Source organism: Rhinichthys klamathensis, unplaced genomic scaffold (genome assembly GCF_029890125.1).
Source record: "Rhinichthys klamathensis goyatoka isolate OS25496 unplaced genomic scaffold, OSU_Roscu_1.1 h1tg000019l_1, whole genome shotgun sequence".
Classification (NCBI taxonomy): Eukaryota; Metazoa; Chordata; class Actinopteri; order Cypriniformes; family Leuciscidae; genus Rhinichthys; species Rhinichthys klamathensis.
Window position 1 is genome coordinate 3,734,612 of NW_026606570.1, and position 15,137 is coordinate 3,749,748.

At 39.5% G+C, this 15,137-nt stretch overlaps 1 protein-coding gene across 1 annotated transcript in view; it reads right to left on the bottom strand.

Annotated features, from left to right (window-relative positions):
- The window catches only part of tlcd3a (TLC domain containing 3A), a 40,801-nt gene that overhangs the window by 9,295 nt on the left and 16,369 nt on the right, over positions 1-15,137 (bottom strand). Inside the window, exon 2 of the mRNA XM_056236210.1 lies at positions 773-859. Within this exon, the coding sequence (XP_056092185.1) occupies positions 773-859 (87 nt within the window). The remainder of the gene's footprint in view (positions 1-772; positions 860-15,137) is intronic.

Here is a 15,137-nt window from a genome sequence, read left to right on the forward strand (position 1 = left end):
GTTTTTGAAAGAAGCATTCACCAAAAGCTGCATTATGCTTATGCTCACCAAAGCTGCATTTATTTGAGAATATTAAAAATACAGTAAAAACGGTAATATTGTGAAATATTATTACATTTTAAGTAAAATATTTTCCATTTTAATTCATTTCAAAATGTAATTTTTTCCTTTGATTGTAAAACTGATTTTTCAGCAGCCATTACTTTAGTATTCAGTCACATGATCCTTCAGAAATCATTCTAATATGCTGATTTGGTGCTCAAGATACATTTCTTTTTATTATCAATGTTGAAAACAGTTGTGCTGCTTAATATGTTTGTGAAAACTGATACCTTTTTTCAGGATTCTTTGATAATAGAAAGTTCAAAAGAACAGTATTTGAAACATTTTTTTTTTGTAAAAGAAAATATGTTAAACATTATAAACGTCTTTACTGTCACTTTTGCATCAATTTAATGTATCCTTGCTGAATAAAAGTATTTATTTAAAAAAAAATCTTACTGACCCTAATCATTTAAACGTTAGAGTAGAATTTAATTGTAATTGGTTACTGAAATGAGTAATACGCTTTGACAGGCGCCTTATTTCTATTATAGGCACTGTACCAAGATGTGTTCACAGCAGCACAAATGTACACTGTATTGACCAATCAGCATCTAGTGCTGCTTTATCATTACCTTAACACAAAGATGGAGGACAATATAATCTTTGCAGCAGAAAAGCTTATTATTGGTGCACTGTGAAAGGTGTGGAACAGGATTGGTCCACTTACCGGTCCATAATTACATTGCCTTTGCACGAGGACACCACGATGATTCCAGCTGCGGTGGCCATAACAGCGTGAATAGATGACACCAGCCTACAAGAGGAAGAGAAGACAAAAAATGTATGCAGGTTACCTCATATTTAGATATTCCCACCCTAGAGGCTATAAACAACATAAAAAAAGAATTAAGTTTTTATGCAATGTAAAAAAGAATTATTTATATGGATCATTTGAAGCACATACCAGTGATAATTGAATAATTTAAAGATTCACTATTATTTATATCGATCATTTGAAGCACATACCAGTGATAATTGAATAATTTAAAAGTTTGTTATTTGACTGTAACTAAATGGCACATCAAGGAGAGCTAGTGGATGTCAAAATTTTGTCAAATGTCAAACTGTTATTCCACAGTTATTCCAACAGTGGAATAACTGACCACTATGGATCATTTTTATGATCCTTGTTTTTTGTTTTTGGTCATTTTTGAGCTTGAAAGCCCCAGTACTTTAATTATATTGAAGTGTGGCCAGAATATTCTGACTCGAGTCTTTATTTCAAAAATCTACATGAATGATATGACGTCAACAGTTAAATGACCGTGCTCTGATAAGCTTCAGTGTTAATGGGGTTAAATGTTAAGAGTTAGCCAGGCCTGAAAGTCATCCACCACCATCAAACCCTAAATGGAGATAAAGTCATACTGTTTGTGTGTGTGAAAGTATTTCTGCTGTACCTCGCCAACCTGCTACCGTTGGGTAAAACTTGTCAAACCATTAAAAAAAAAATCATATATTCATTATTATGGAAAAACAGTTTTAAAGACCCATCCTTAAAGGGTTTTATTCTAGTCTCACAGTGTATTGTTGTAGAAAAAAATGGCACGAGTAATGGCAATTTGAGTAAAAAGAATCTTTTTGACTTCTGATGCTTATATCCATCCCCTTTCGAGCTTAATTTATTAATAATAGTCAGAGGTCATGTGATATATCTTTCTATGATTACTGACAGTGTCAGTATCTTCTCTGAAGCTACTCAATCACATCCTGGAATTAATAAACTGGTTAAAGATGAGGGAACAGATAATACAGTCCTATTGTCACGACTCGTGGAAGTCCAAAGGATAAAGATACTAAATAGTCTTTAATAGTAAATACACAAAGAACAAACTCAGAAAAAGGAAGGCAGGCAAAGTAGTAGAACCACATAACACTGACGATACCGGACAAATGAGGATTCAAACACAGGAACTAAATACACAGGGTAATGAGGTGAACACAGCTGAAGGTGAACACAGCTGAACAGGATATACAATCAAATCAGAAACCATGGCAACATATCAGACACACAGACAGGAAATGAACATAAGGACAGAAAACCAAACTAAACTGAATATAATTGCGACACTGCATCATATTTCTCAGTACCTTAATTGTTTTTGTAATTAATTGTTAGTTAATGCACTTATTGTAAAGTGTTTTAAATTTTTCTTTCTCATTTTAAATAAAATTATAGCTTGTTTTGTTCCATTTAAGTAAAGGTTTGTGAGGATGAAGAGACATTAAATTTGCAGATTACAAATGGAAATGGAAAACAAATACACATTCAAATTATATTGTCTGACAACAAGTATTAACGCTATAATATAATATAATATAATATAATATAATATAATATAATATAATATAATATAATATAATATAATATAATATAATATAATATAAAACCTTAAGGTTAAAAAAAAAACAATTGGCTAATTATTTGTCAACTACCCAAAGATAATGATTAAGCATTAAGCATTTATAAAGCACAATATATTAGTCACATTAGGGCAGTGAAAAAGAATGAAATGAAGTGTAAGTTCATTGTAGAGCTCAGTCTAAGCCTCTGACTGCCTGCTGAGCTGCACGGCTGAGCATTGTACATGAGATGACGCTTGCTCGTCATGACAACGACGGTCACGTGACCTGGGCCTGACAGCTTACGCCTGAGTTGGCCACTGGATAAGCGCTTCCCTCCACAAACACACACGCAGAGAGCTCTGCTCCCCACATCACTGTATCCTTGGAGCCTTGCTGCCTGAATACTGTCACAAGACCCATTTTACACAATCCACTCTTTGTATCCCCCTCTCTCAGTTTTTCTCTTACAACAAGCTCGGAAAGAAAGAAAAAAGGGAGGAGAAGAAAACGCTTCTTTGGTGTAGCTTTGGGGAAGGCTTGCATGACATACTTTCTTATCTCCAAATATCAAACATTGATAAAAAGTAGTAAACAACAGTGCTCAATTCTATTTTAATTACAATTACAAACTGTTTTAATTAAAGTTTTAGTAATTTTGTGTTTTTGTCATTTTTATTAGTTTTTTTTATTTGGAGTTATTTTAGCAGTCACAATCCAGAGGTAGGAAGAAGGAGATCTAAAATACCTAAATAGATCTCCTATATAGCGATCCGTTTGCATTATCATTCATTTCAAATAGAACTTGTTTTATCCCAACTGTGATTTGAAATCGCCTCGGTTACAACTGTAACCTTCGTTCCCTGAAGAGGGAACGAGACGCTAGGTTGGCTAACGCTGTGGGAACATTCTGCGTGATTGCGTCGTGAAGCACTTATGAAATCAGTCCAATGGTGTGACTGGACATCAGAGGCGGGTGACATCATGATCCAGGAAACTATAGACCTTATGCACCAAAGAAACAAGGGCGCCGCCATCTTTAGAATATTGTCTTTGAACTTCCGTTTTTGCGGTCGCTCTGTATATCTCTATGGCATTGCTGCCCAGGAGTAATTAGCTTTTGAAGTGGATTTACTTAATGTAAAGTTAACGAAAGTTATCATGAGGATTGTAATGTTTAAAGCAGATGTCTTAACAAATGTCAGTGGACCGGGAAGATTTTAAAACGAGCCGTTCATTCATAAATAGGCAAGATCGCTGTAAAAATACAGACCGGAAGACAAAAGACAACGAGCGCAGTGCTGAAAAGGGGCGGGGCTACATAAGCTCTATAAAGCATACCCAAACAGTGCAACGCTAGCTTCTAATAGGCAGTAAGTCACTGACAGGCACGCAGGAGGTATGGCAGGGCGACGCAGCGTCTCATTCCTTCTTCAGGGAACCAAGGTTACAGTCGTAACTAGGGGTGTGCGATATATATTGTCTGCGATAATATCGTAATTGTTGTTTTAACGATGTCCGATTTGACATTATCGTGTACACACCCAGAGAGTGCATGCATACTCTACGTGATGTAGTCTTGTAGATTAGACTAGTGCGGGTGCGCATTTAGAGTGCACGCTTTTACTGCGTGATTTTGTCTTCATTTATATCATTTAGTAATAAATATCACAAGAGTGCAGTTTTTCTCCAAATATCAGCATGATAACAAATGTGATATTGATTTTTTGTTACAAGTTTAATAAACAAGTTAATATTAAGTGACTTACATTTTAGACACCATATTGCCTGTTTTTGCTCTATTTGCCAACGAAAATAGTTCAAAACAAAGCCACACACGGCGGTGTTTCCTTTGAACTGCAGGAGATTGTCTTGACCATGTCTACATGCCTAAATGCACTGAGTTGCCGCCATGTGATTGGCTGCTTAGAAATTAAGTGTTAACGAGCAGTTGGACAGGTGTACCTAATAAAGTGGCCGGTGAGTGTATATATATATATAGGGGCAGGAGGAGCAAACGAGCAGTTGGAACAGTGAACTCATTGTCATGTTCAAGAAAACAATTTGAAATGATTCGAGCTTTGTGACATGGTGCATTATCCTGCTGGAAGTAGCCATCAGAGGATGGGTACATGGTGGCCATAAAGGGATGGACATGATCAGAAACAATGCTCAGGTAGTCCGTGGCATTTAAACGATGCCCAATTAGCACTAAGGGGCCTAAAGTGTGCCTAGAAAACATCCCCCACACCATTACACCCACCACCACCACCAGCCTGCACATTGGTAACAAGGCATGATGGATCCATGTTCTCATTCTGTTTACGCCAAATTCTGACTCTACCATCTGAATGTTTCAACAGAAATCGAGACTCATCAGACCAGGCAACATTTCAGTCTTCAACAGTCTTCAACTGTCCAATTTTGGTGAGCTCTTGCAAATTGTAGCCTCTTTTTCCTATTTGTAGTGGAGATGAGTGGTACCCCTATCATACAGGCACATGGTTTCTCTTACCATTGCTATGCTGATGACACCCAGCTCTACCTCTCATTTCAACCAGACGATCCCACAGTAGCTGTACGGATCTCAAGCTGTCTGGCGGACATCTCGGCATGGATGAAGGAACATCACCTGCAGCTCAACCTGGCAAAGACTGAGCTTCTCGTCCTCCCTGCCAATCCGTCTCTACAGCACGACCTCACTATCCAGGTAGATCCATCCTCAATCACCCCATCAAGGTCGGTCAGAAATCTTGGAGTAATCTTTGATGATCAGCTGACCTTCACAGACCACATTACAAAGACAGCTCGATCATGCAGGTTTGCTATGCACAACATCAGGAAGATCAGGCCTTTCCTAACTGAGCATGCAACACAACTTCTCGTCCAGGCCCTGGTCATTTCTAGGCTTGATTACTGCAATGCTCTTCTGGCTGGACTTCCATCATGTGCAACTAAACCTCTACAAATGATCCAGAATGCTGCAGCTCGTCTGGTCTTCAACGAGCCCAAAAGGGCCCACGTCACTCCTCTGCTCATCTCTCTGCACTGGCTACCACTCGCTGCTCGCATCAAGTTCAAGGCTTTGACGCTTGCTTACAGATTGACCACAGGTTCAGCTCCCTCCTACTTCCACTCACTACTACAAGTCTACATCCCTACCAGAAGCCTACGATCGGTCAATGAGCGACGGCTCGTGGTACCATCACAGCGGGGCACAAAATCACTCTCCAGAACATTCTCATTCACGGTTCCATGCTGGTGGAATGATCTCCCCACCCTCATCCGGAATGCAGAATCCCTGACAACATTCAAAAGACAACTGAAAACTCATCTCTTCCGGGAGCACTTAACTTAAAAAAAAAAAAAAAAAATCCTTTCCTCTAAATCCTCGCTTGCCTGGCTTATGCTACTCCGAGCTATGTCTGAACTTTGTATTTTGAGCACTTCTTGCGTTGCTTTTGCCTCTTCACGATGACTCGCTTGGTTTAGTCCTCAGTTGTAAGTCGCTTTGGATAAAAGCGTCTGCTAAATCAGCGGTACCCAACCTTTTTTGCGCCGCGGACCGGTTTAATATCAGACAATATTTTCACGGACCGGCCTTTAAGGTGTGGCGGATAAATACAACAAAATAAAATGAAACGTCCGGCATAAAAACTGGGGTATTTTTTTTAAATATAATAATAAACGTGAATCCAATGTGTAGGCCTACTCGCAACTTTATTAGCAGCGTCCTCGTAACATCGCGCCAACAACATAACATAACATCCTCTCGGCTCTCTGCCCCCTATAAGTCGCCTAAAAACGCGTAGAAAACGCTAGGCGCGAGGTTCCGCTCCGGAGGCGTCTGTCATTGCTAAGCAACCATCAGCTGCGCTCTCCGTTACAGCAAGGGCATTTCAGCAATGGATTTCCACCACCGAAAAACCCTTGCTGTAACTCTGTTACAAGATTTATTTACTAAGAAGAGTAAAAAAACGCAGCAGTGTTTGGGTGCACCCGATACTACAAAAACGCAAAAACCATGGGGAATTTCACCAGCTGATTCAGGAGCTCCGCATGGACAATGGGAGGTTCAAAGCCTATTTCAGAGTGGACAAGGAGCAGTTTGATTATATTTTAAGAAAAGTTGTCCCAAGCATCAGTAAACAGAGCTTCTGCCGTGAAACTTTCTCTCCTGCGCAACGGCTCTGTATTTGTCTGAGGTTAGACTATAACTGAAGTGGTCATAAAACGCCAGAAATAGCAAACACATACAAATTTATATATAGAATATAGAACAATTCTGTATAAACAATGATGGATTTAACAAGGAATCACTTGTGAGGAGCATTAACATTTTTAGTAAAAATATTATTTACTATTAACTACTAGTGCAGCAGTTTACAGTGTTGAAGATGATTCTTGTCATTCACGTTCTTGTCACGTGACCTACGGTGCGCTTGCGGCATTCCGAAAAGTTGAGATATGTTCTTATCTCGAATGCGGCGCGGACTCGCTTGGAAAAAACGAGCGCGTCGCTTCCATTATGAGCGCGCATACCGCGCGCCTACATTTGAAATAACGAACTTGAGCGCGCAAAAGACGCGATATGTGAACAGGTAAATGTGTGAATAAATAAAACGGAAATAATGCAAGTTATTTATTCTTTCTGTGCGGCCCGGTACCAAATGACCCACGGACCGGTACCGGTCCGCGGCCCGGGGGTTGGGGACCCCTGTGCTAAATGACTAAATGTAAATGTAAATGTAAATGTACCCGGTGGGGTCTTCTGCTGTTGTAGCCCATCCGCCTCAAGGTTGTGCGTGTTGTGGCTTCACAAATGCTTTGCTGCATACCTCGGTTGTAACGAGTGGTTATTTCAGTCAAAGTTGCTCTTCTATCAGCTTGAATCAGTCGGCCCATTCTCCTCTGACCTCTAGCATCAACAAGGCATTTTCGCCCACAGGACTGCCGCATACTGGATGTTTTTCCCTTTTCACACCATTCTTTGTAAACCCTAGAAATGGTTGTGGGTGAAAATCCCAGTAACTGAGCAGATTGTGAAATACTCAGACCGGCCCGTCTGGCACCAACAACCATGCCACGCTCAAAATTGCTTAAATCACCTTTCTTTCCCATTCTGACATTCAGTTTGGAGTTCAGGAGATTGTCTTGACCAGGACCACACCCCTAAATGCATTGAAGCAACTGCCATGTGATTGGTTGATTAGATAATTGCATTAATGAGAAATTGAATAGGAGTTCCTAATAATCCTTTAAGTGAGTGTATATATATATATATATATATATATATATATATATATATATATTAGGGGTGGGCGATATGAGCAAAAATTCATATCACAATATTTTTCACTGTCCGGACGATATCGATATTATATCGCGATATGAGAAAACAAATTGGAATCACATTTTAGTACACCTTAGTTTAATTACAGGCAAGATATGTATTTTAACACTAGATAACTAGAAAAAGGTGAGGCATTACATTGGACATAGACCTGAAATGTTTTTTTCTTTTTTTTTTGTGCCATTTTTTTCTCTCAAAAAGTGCAAATGTGCAACATGAGGTAGGCCTGAATGCACGTGTTATGTCTTTCCACTTTTTGCTCGTCTTGTCATAATGAGAACCGGCAGCGAATGAAGACTTTATTGATTTCTGAGTGAGAGCCGTCTTCGGGTGTGCTCTGTCTCCGGGAATATCTGTTGTTATAGTTTTGCTTTTTTAAATTAGTTTTTATTTTAATATCGTTTTCAATTTTGCTTTAAATCTCAGTTTAGTTTTAGCTAGTTTCATTAATGGTTTTGTTAGTTTTTATTTAGTTTTTATTTTGCAAACACATTTCTATATAGTTTTTATTTTATTTAGTTTCAGCTTTAGTAATTATAGTTTAGCTTTAGCAGAGCGAGTAGAACACTTCCAGTGTAGACCAAAGCGAGACGTTTAATTTAAGTGTAATGTTTGCACAGATTACAGTTAGCCTAACTCTTGTGCAGACATCTTAATAATAAAAATAAAATAATGGTTTGAGATTGAACAAAGCACCAAATAAATAGAACTTTGTTACGTCCTGTAGTGTTTTGGGAGGGTTGTTTTTGTTTCCTCTCTCTCTTTCCGCTATTTTCTCACAGGTCCAGTGATTGGATGGTGTTCCTGCCAGTCATCGAGTTCACCAGACACCCCGAGAACCAATCAGAGACTAGTGGGCGCGTATAAAGACCCGGATATGATGCGAGCGCGGGAGAGCGTTTTCGTTTCTCCTTTGTTTTGCTCTCTTGTATTCCTGTGGTTATTTGCTCTTGCTTGTTTTTGCTTAGTTTTGTGGGTTAAAGTTTACTCTGTTGGAACTGTACTTATAGTAAACGCTGTTTTACTGCGTTTATGCTGTGATCCGACTCTTGATTTTTCCCTGAGCTTATATTCGATGCATAGTGATATGGGACCAGGTTAGTACATCACGTGATTTACATTTCACAACACGTAGAGTAAAATTGTTTAACACACTAGTTTATGAGCGGGTGCTAATCTATGTATTTATGTTTGTTAGATAGTGTAGTTAGTGGCGACTACGCTGAAGATTTTCTTTCTCTTGTTTTCTTTACTTGAGTTTAGTGTTTGTACTGGGGTTTAGTTAACGTGTTTGTTTGTTTTATTTATTTATTTTCTTTAGCACCGCTCTTGTCCCTCACTTTGTAATCGTTAATCTTTTATGTTGTATATTATTTGTAAATAGATGTTTGTTGTTTGGAAGTATATTTGATTCACGGTTTATTGTGTTATTGGGTGTCTTGTTACATCCAACTACTTTACTTACTAAAAGCAAGTACAAATTCAGTTTGGTCTCTGCCTGTTTCTTAATTTATCACATCACATTTCCTCAATAGAGTAAAAACATATTACTATTAAACAACTTTCTATTTTCTTTATTTATTGTATGTTGCGTCCCATAACCTCTAGATGCCAAGTATATATGTGGACGTAACAAACTTAAAAGTATACAAGAAAAAAACAAATGAAAATGTTCATACAAACTAATTCATTAGTGTAAGGAGACAGAATAAAGGCCTACAGTTTGTACAGTATAAAACCCATTGCGTCTATGGAGAGTCCCAACAAAGATAGTGGACCAGTGTGTGTGTATGCGCGCGCTTATGTGTGTGTCGTGTGTATGTGCACGCTTATGTGTGTGTCGTGTCCTGTTATTCATAGCCTAACGTAACGTTACATTGCGGGGAAATGTCTCCACGTGGAAAATATTATTAGTAGTAAATGTTTTGTAAAAACAAAGATAATAATAGCAGCTTTCAACCTTCATGAAAACATGACATCTCAAACATACAGTAGCCTAGAACTTAAACGTTTTTTTGTGCTTGACGAACTTGTTTTGGTGTTGCACCCGCGTCTCGCAAATGAAACGGCATTCTAAAAATGCTGCGCTCAAGTTAAAAGTCAAACTTGCGTCTCATTACCTTGTTATTTCCCATTCCACCGCAAAAGATGCATCCTTTATGAACAGCCGCTTAGCACTAGCGATGTGTTCTACGTTATGGTCCTTCATTGAACGCGTCACAGGACAGCGGTAAATCGCCTCAGCAACTGCGCCAAATCAGCCATTTCCTTAAACAGCGTATTCGATTCTGTATCGTCATTAGTGTTAACAGTTGTAAAGAGTACCAAACTGAACAAAACAATATAACTGCAAAATTTGAATTTATGTAGTAGCAGCCTCCGTTTCCCTCTTAAGCTGATATTAGTATTTAAACATTCTCTATGATAAAAAATGTTTGTAAAAAATATTTTAATAGCACGGTTTTGGCGGTTATAGAGTTCTAATGACGGTGTTCAACTATAACCGTCGGTCTCACGGTTATATAATAACCGTCACACCCCTAACATACATACATACATACATAGACAGACACATACATACACATACATACATACACAATATATATATATATATATATATATATATATATATATATATATATAGTCCTTGCATTCTTTCTTGTGTGACACACCTGAATGAAAGGCTCATTATGCGGGTCTTTGTCTTCTCAGGTGAGATCCACCTAATTATACATGAGGGGGTTGGGCCGTTCACGCCCATTCGCATATTGCCTTTCCAAACAAATTTTTTTTTTCACAATTTAAATCAATGTATTGTTTTATGTGAATGATTAGGCAGGATGATTTTCAGATCATTTTGAAGCAAAAACTCTAGGCGACAACATCCATTAGTCAAAAGTCTTTTGGGTAGATATTTAGTATGTGTTTTGTGGCCTTATTTCAGAAACTTTTTGTTTTTTCAATAACCATGCATAAACAATGTTCTCTCAAAAATACAAACATGTACATACATGTTGCTCACATATTATGGTAGCCCTGTTTGTGCTAAATAGAGTGTAATTTCACCTGTGCCATTAATATGTTTATAAGCAACTGAAAAAAGCACAAATGTCAGGGCATGTCAAAACATCTCAAGGACCCCAAAAACACCTTAGACCCCAGAGAGTTAAATAGGGTACTATTTGAGGGGACAGCCATTTGTAGTGGGGTCCATAGTGGACGTTATTGAGTGCACTCATTCAATCCAACAATGCACTACAATAACGAGTGTACAACCAATGTACGCTTAACGCCTAAAGAATACCCATAATGCACTGTGAGAGTCACATGCCGAATAAATTCCCACGTCTGACCAGAAGATGGCGCTTACAACTGAATCATCTTTGCTCTGGCAAAACCAGTCATGGTTCCCCGAAATGGTGCAGCTGCTGACAGCAGCTCCATGGCCAATCCCACAGACAAATGGGACAATTTGGCACCCCCAACCCGAGTTGTGGGGCCTCCATCTGTGGCCTCTCAACGGGAGCCTCCACGCCTCTCTCAGAGTGTCATGAATACTATTTCAGAGAGAAGAGAGCCCTCTACTAGGCACCTTTATGCCCTCCTTCCTACAGGAGCTGCTGGATGGGGAGTGCACCCCATCCACACTCAAGGTCTATGTTGTGGTTATCGTGGAGTACCCATTCAGGTAGTGGGAGCAGCTTTTTGTGTGCTTCAGAGGCCGCACTAAAGGGCTGCCGTTACGAAGCAAAAACTATTCCATTGGATAGTGGATGTAATAGCACTGGCTTGCGTTTACAATGCCCTATTGGAATGAGGGCCCACTCCACTAGAGGAATGGCCTCCTCCTGAGCATGTTCTAGCGGAGTGTCTATTGGCAACATCTGTGTGGTGGCCGGCTGGTCCTCGCTGTATACCATTGTCAGGTTTTATAACTTGGCCTGACCTTTAGACACAGATCTTATCTGCTTGAGTCAGTCCAGGACCCTTTTAGTGTCTAGACTGCTTAAAATGTTGCCCCAAGAGCTTCGGCCTTGTGGCCTTAGGCGAATTCTTACTTCACCCCCAGGTATTTTCATACCTTGTGTCCGCTGCTATCAGTGTCATGGTCATGGATACATAGTGTCTCTTGTGGCGGCGCGCGCGCAGTCTTCACTCGGATGCGCTATTCAATCGATCGCCGTTGCGGAGACTCTCTATTCATTCCGGTGAAATCACAAAATAAAATGCACACAAACTTAGAAAGATTTTCTTACTAGTCCATCAACAAGATCGCCAGGTCAGCATCACTGTTGCATCCAGTGGTGCTTTTTAGCTCGCGCCAACTAGTGAAAGCCCGACCGAGTGGGACTCTTGTCCGGTTCCTCACGCGGTCAGATTCTCTTTTCCTTTTCCTAGTCTCTTCCGACCGCGTTTTCTTTGCTTTTTCCATCGTCGAGTATCACGTCTGAAATGCGCTCAAGTATCTTCGTGCTTCATATGTTGTTGTTGATGTGTCTGACGTCGTTGCCGTAAAGCATGTCGTGATTCTCGTGAGATTTGTCGGGGGCGCTCCTGTCAAACTTGCATTGCTGGTTTTTCCAGCGGCGTCCCCTCCAAGCTTTACTACCAGGATGATTCGCCCTACTATGAGTTTGTTTACCACCGAAATGACTTTGAAGCTGTTATATTAAGGTACAATTCTTGCACAGTGTGCCTTTAAGCACTAGCTCACTGAATTCTTCACTCTCACGAAAACTCTAGTAATAATAAAAAAGCTGTCTTAAAGGTGCTGTAGGACATCTGAGAAAATGCTAACTTTAGCCTGATAGCACTAAAAGCGTACGTCCCACCCTTCCTGCAAATCGCTGTCCAAAGCCAGGCCTCCTGAAAGCATGATCGCGCACAGCCAAGAAGACCAGAGACAATGTTACTGCAATACCAATATCAAGTGTCATTCACCAGTGAGAAAACATTACAGTACAGTTAGTAACGCTACAATACCAAACGTAAACAAATTCTTGAAAACAGAATTAGATGCTGCAAGTTTCCGGTTTGTTTAGCTAGCAAAACTTGTCAGTGTGTAATAATATTTCTTGCATGACAGGGTTTCCACAATGAGAGTCTGCTTGGCTCCAATGAAGATATAGATCGTAGATCCTTTGCTAGTGCCACTTGTCGGTTCAGAAGGAAAGTTAGGTTGTTGCTGCTGCTTGCCTGCCATTCTCGCTCTGTCAGCACAGCGTACGTGAACACATTGATGACTTATTATGTCTGCGTGAACAGCCTGCGCAGTGGTATGCAAACACACATTGACCGACAGGGAACACGTGCTATATGACCGCTCAAACCGAACGCAACATTTTATTGTCCTACAGCTTCCACAGACGACATATATTTATAAAAATACATTTAGACCGCAGAGTGATTGCTATCAGGATATGAGGAGACTTTCAAACAGCATTAAAAAAAAATTCTGCAGAGAATCACCTACGGCACCTTTAATTGTACAATGAATCTCTTATTTACATTGTGTTTACAGTTTGTTGGTTATAATGAAAGGATCCGCGAGCTGCACCTCGTGTTGAACAAAACAAAATCTTGTGTTTTCAGCGGTGTTAAGCGGATTCTGACTAATTAACTGACTAGCATCTCTGCTCTGATAGGCCTTTGCGTTCACGAGTTAAACAAATAAGATTGTGATTGTCTGCAATGCTCAACGCTTGTAAAAACACGCTGTAAATAGAAAGCTTTGGCACTCAGAGAGCACTCAAACATGAACAAGGCAGCGTCTATCATAGCACATAAATTGTGCTCATATCAGAGTTTCCGCTAGAAAAAAATGGTGCCGGTCAGAGTGACCGGCAGAGGTTTCGTTTAATGGACATTTTGATGATATGCCGGTCAAATATCGCCTCTTAATTAGTCAAGTTGAGGAAAACTGGAGGCAGGCTACGTAACTTAAAAAATGACATAATCAGGCCGTATAGAATGCAACATGTTATTATTAGCCTAACTTTCAAATAGACGGAAAAAAACATGAACGTCCGATTGGCGTCAATCAACACCAATTGTTTTTTTACTATGGTTTCACTTCACACACATTCACTTTTTGAAACATTGAGGCACGGATGTACCTAATACAAATAAATAAAACATCTCCAGTTAACTAGCAGATCATTCATTTAGTTCGCTATTAAATAAGAGATCTAGCGCTAAAATCAGTTGTTTTTGAAATCAAGCCTGGCGCTCGTGTCCGCTGCTATCAGTTGCATGGACGACGCGCTGCGCGAATTGCGCAATCTTCACTCGGACGCGCGTTTCAATCTATCGCCGTTGCGGAGACTCTACACAGGCGAAGCACTGCTATTGGGCGCAGAGATATCACGCAACACCTGAAATAAAGCTTGCCACAAAGAACCGGCGAAAGTAATGATTATGCATGAAACATTTGAATTGTTGATAAATTGATAAAGTTGACGATGCAGACTCGCCATCTTCGCAGTAGTGAACGCGCCTAGAGAGAGAAATGCACACTTCATATTGTCCACTATATTTGCATCTTATTTATTAATCCAGGCAAATTTGTTGATGAAACATTGATTAAAATGAAGATACAATTTATACAAAACGAAATAAACTTTAAAGAAAGGCTTCCTACAAAACAAAACTAAATAAGTGGTCAAAATCTGACCCATTCCAAATGTTTTCCAATATATTGGTCATCTTATGATCCTATCTTACTCATCTCATGCGGTTCCCTTTTCATATAATCAACATAGATGAAATAAAAAAATAATAACATTATATTATTTATAAATATGAAACGTATGTTTAAGTTTTTTAACTTATAAGCGTCACACCGCTCCGCTTTGCTCACATGCTCTGGTGTGTAGCCTAATGCATGTGTGCGTGCATGTGGTGGAGGGGTGCGATTTTCGAATAATAATCAACCCAGCGAACTTCGAATATTATTTTTGCTTGAAGATTTCGTTTTGTATAAATTGTATCTTAATTTTAATCAATGTTTCATCAACAAATTTGCCTGGATTAATAAATAAGAAGCAAATATAGGCCTAGTGGAGAATATAATCAGGACACGGAGGCGCCGGCGCGTGCACACTTCTCTCTATAGGCGCGCGCGTTCACTACTGCGAAGATGGCGAGTCTGCATCGTCAACTTGATCAATTTATCAACTTTATCAATAATTCAAATGTTTCATGCATAATCATTACTTTCGCCAGTTATTTGTGGCAAGCTTTATTTCAGGTGTTGCGTGATATCTCTGCGCCCAAGTAGCAGTGCTTCGCCTGTGCTTCCAAAAATGCATTTGCCCACCTATCTAAATGTAGGGGA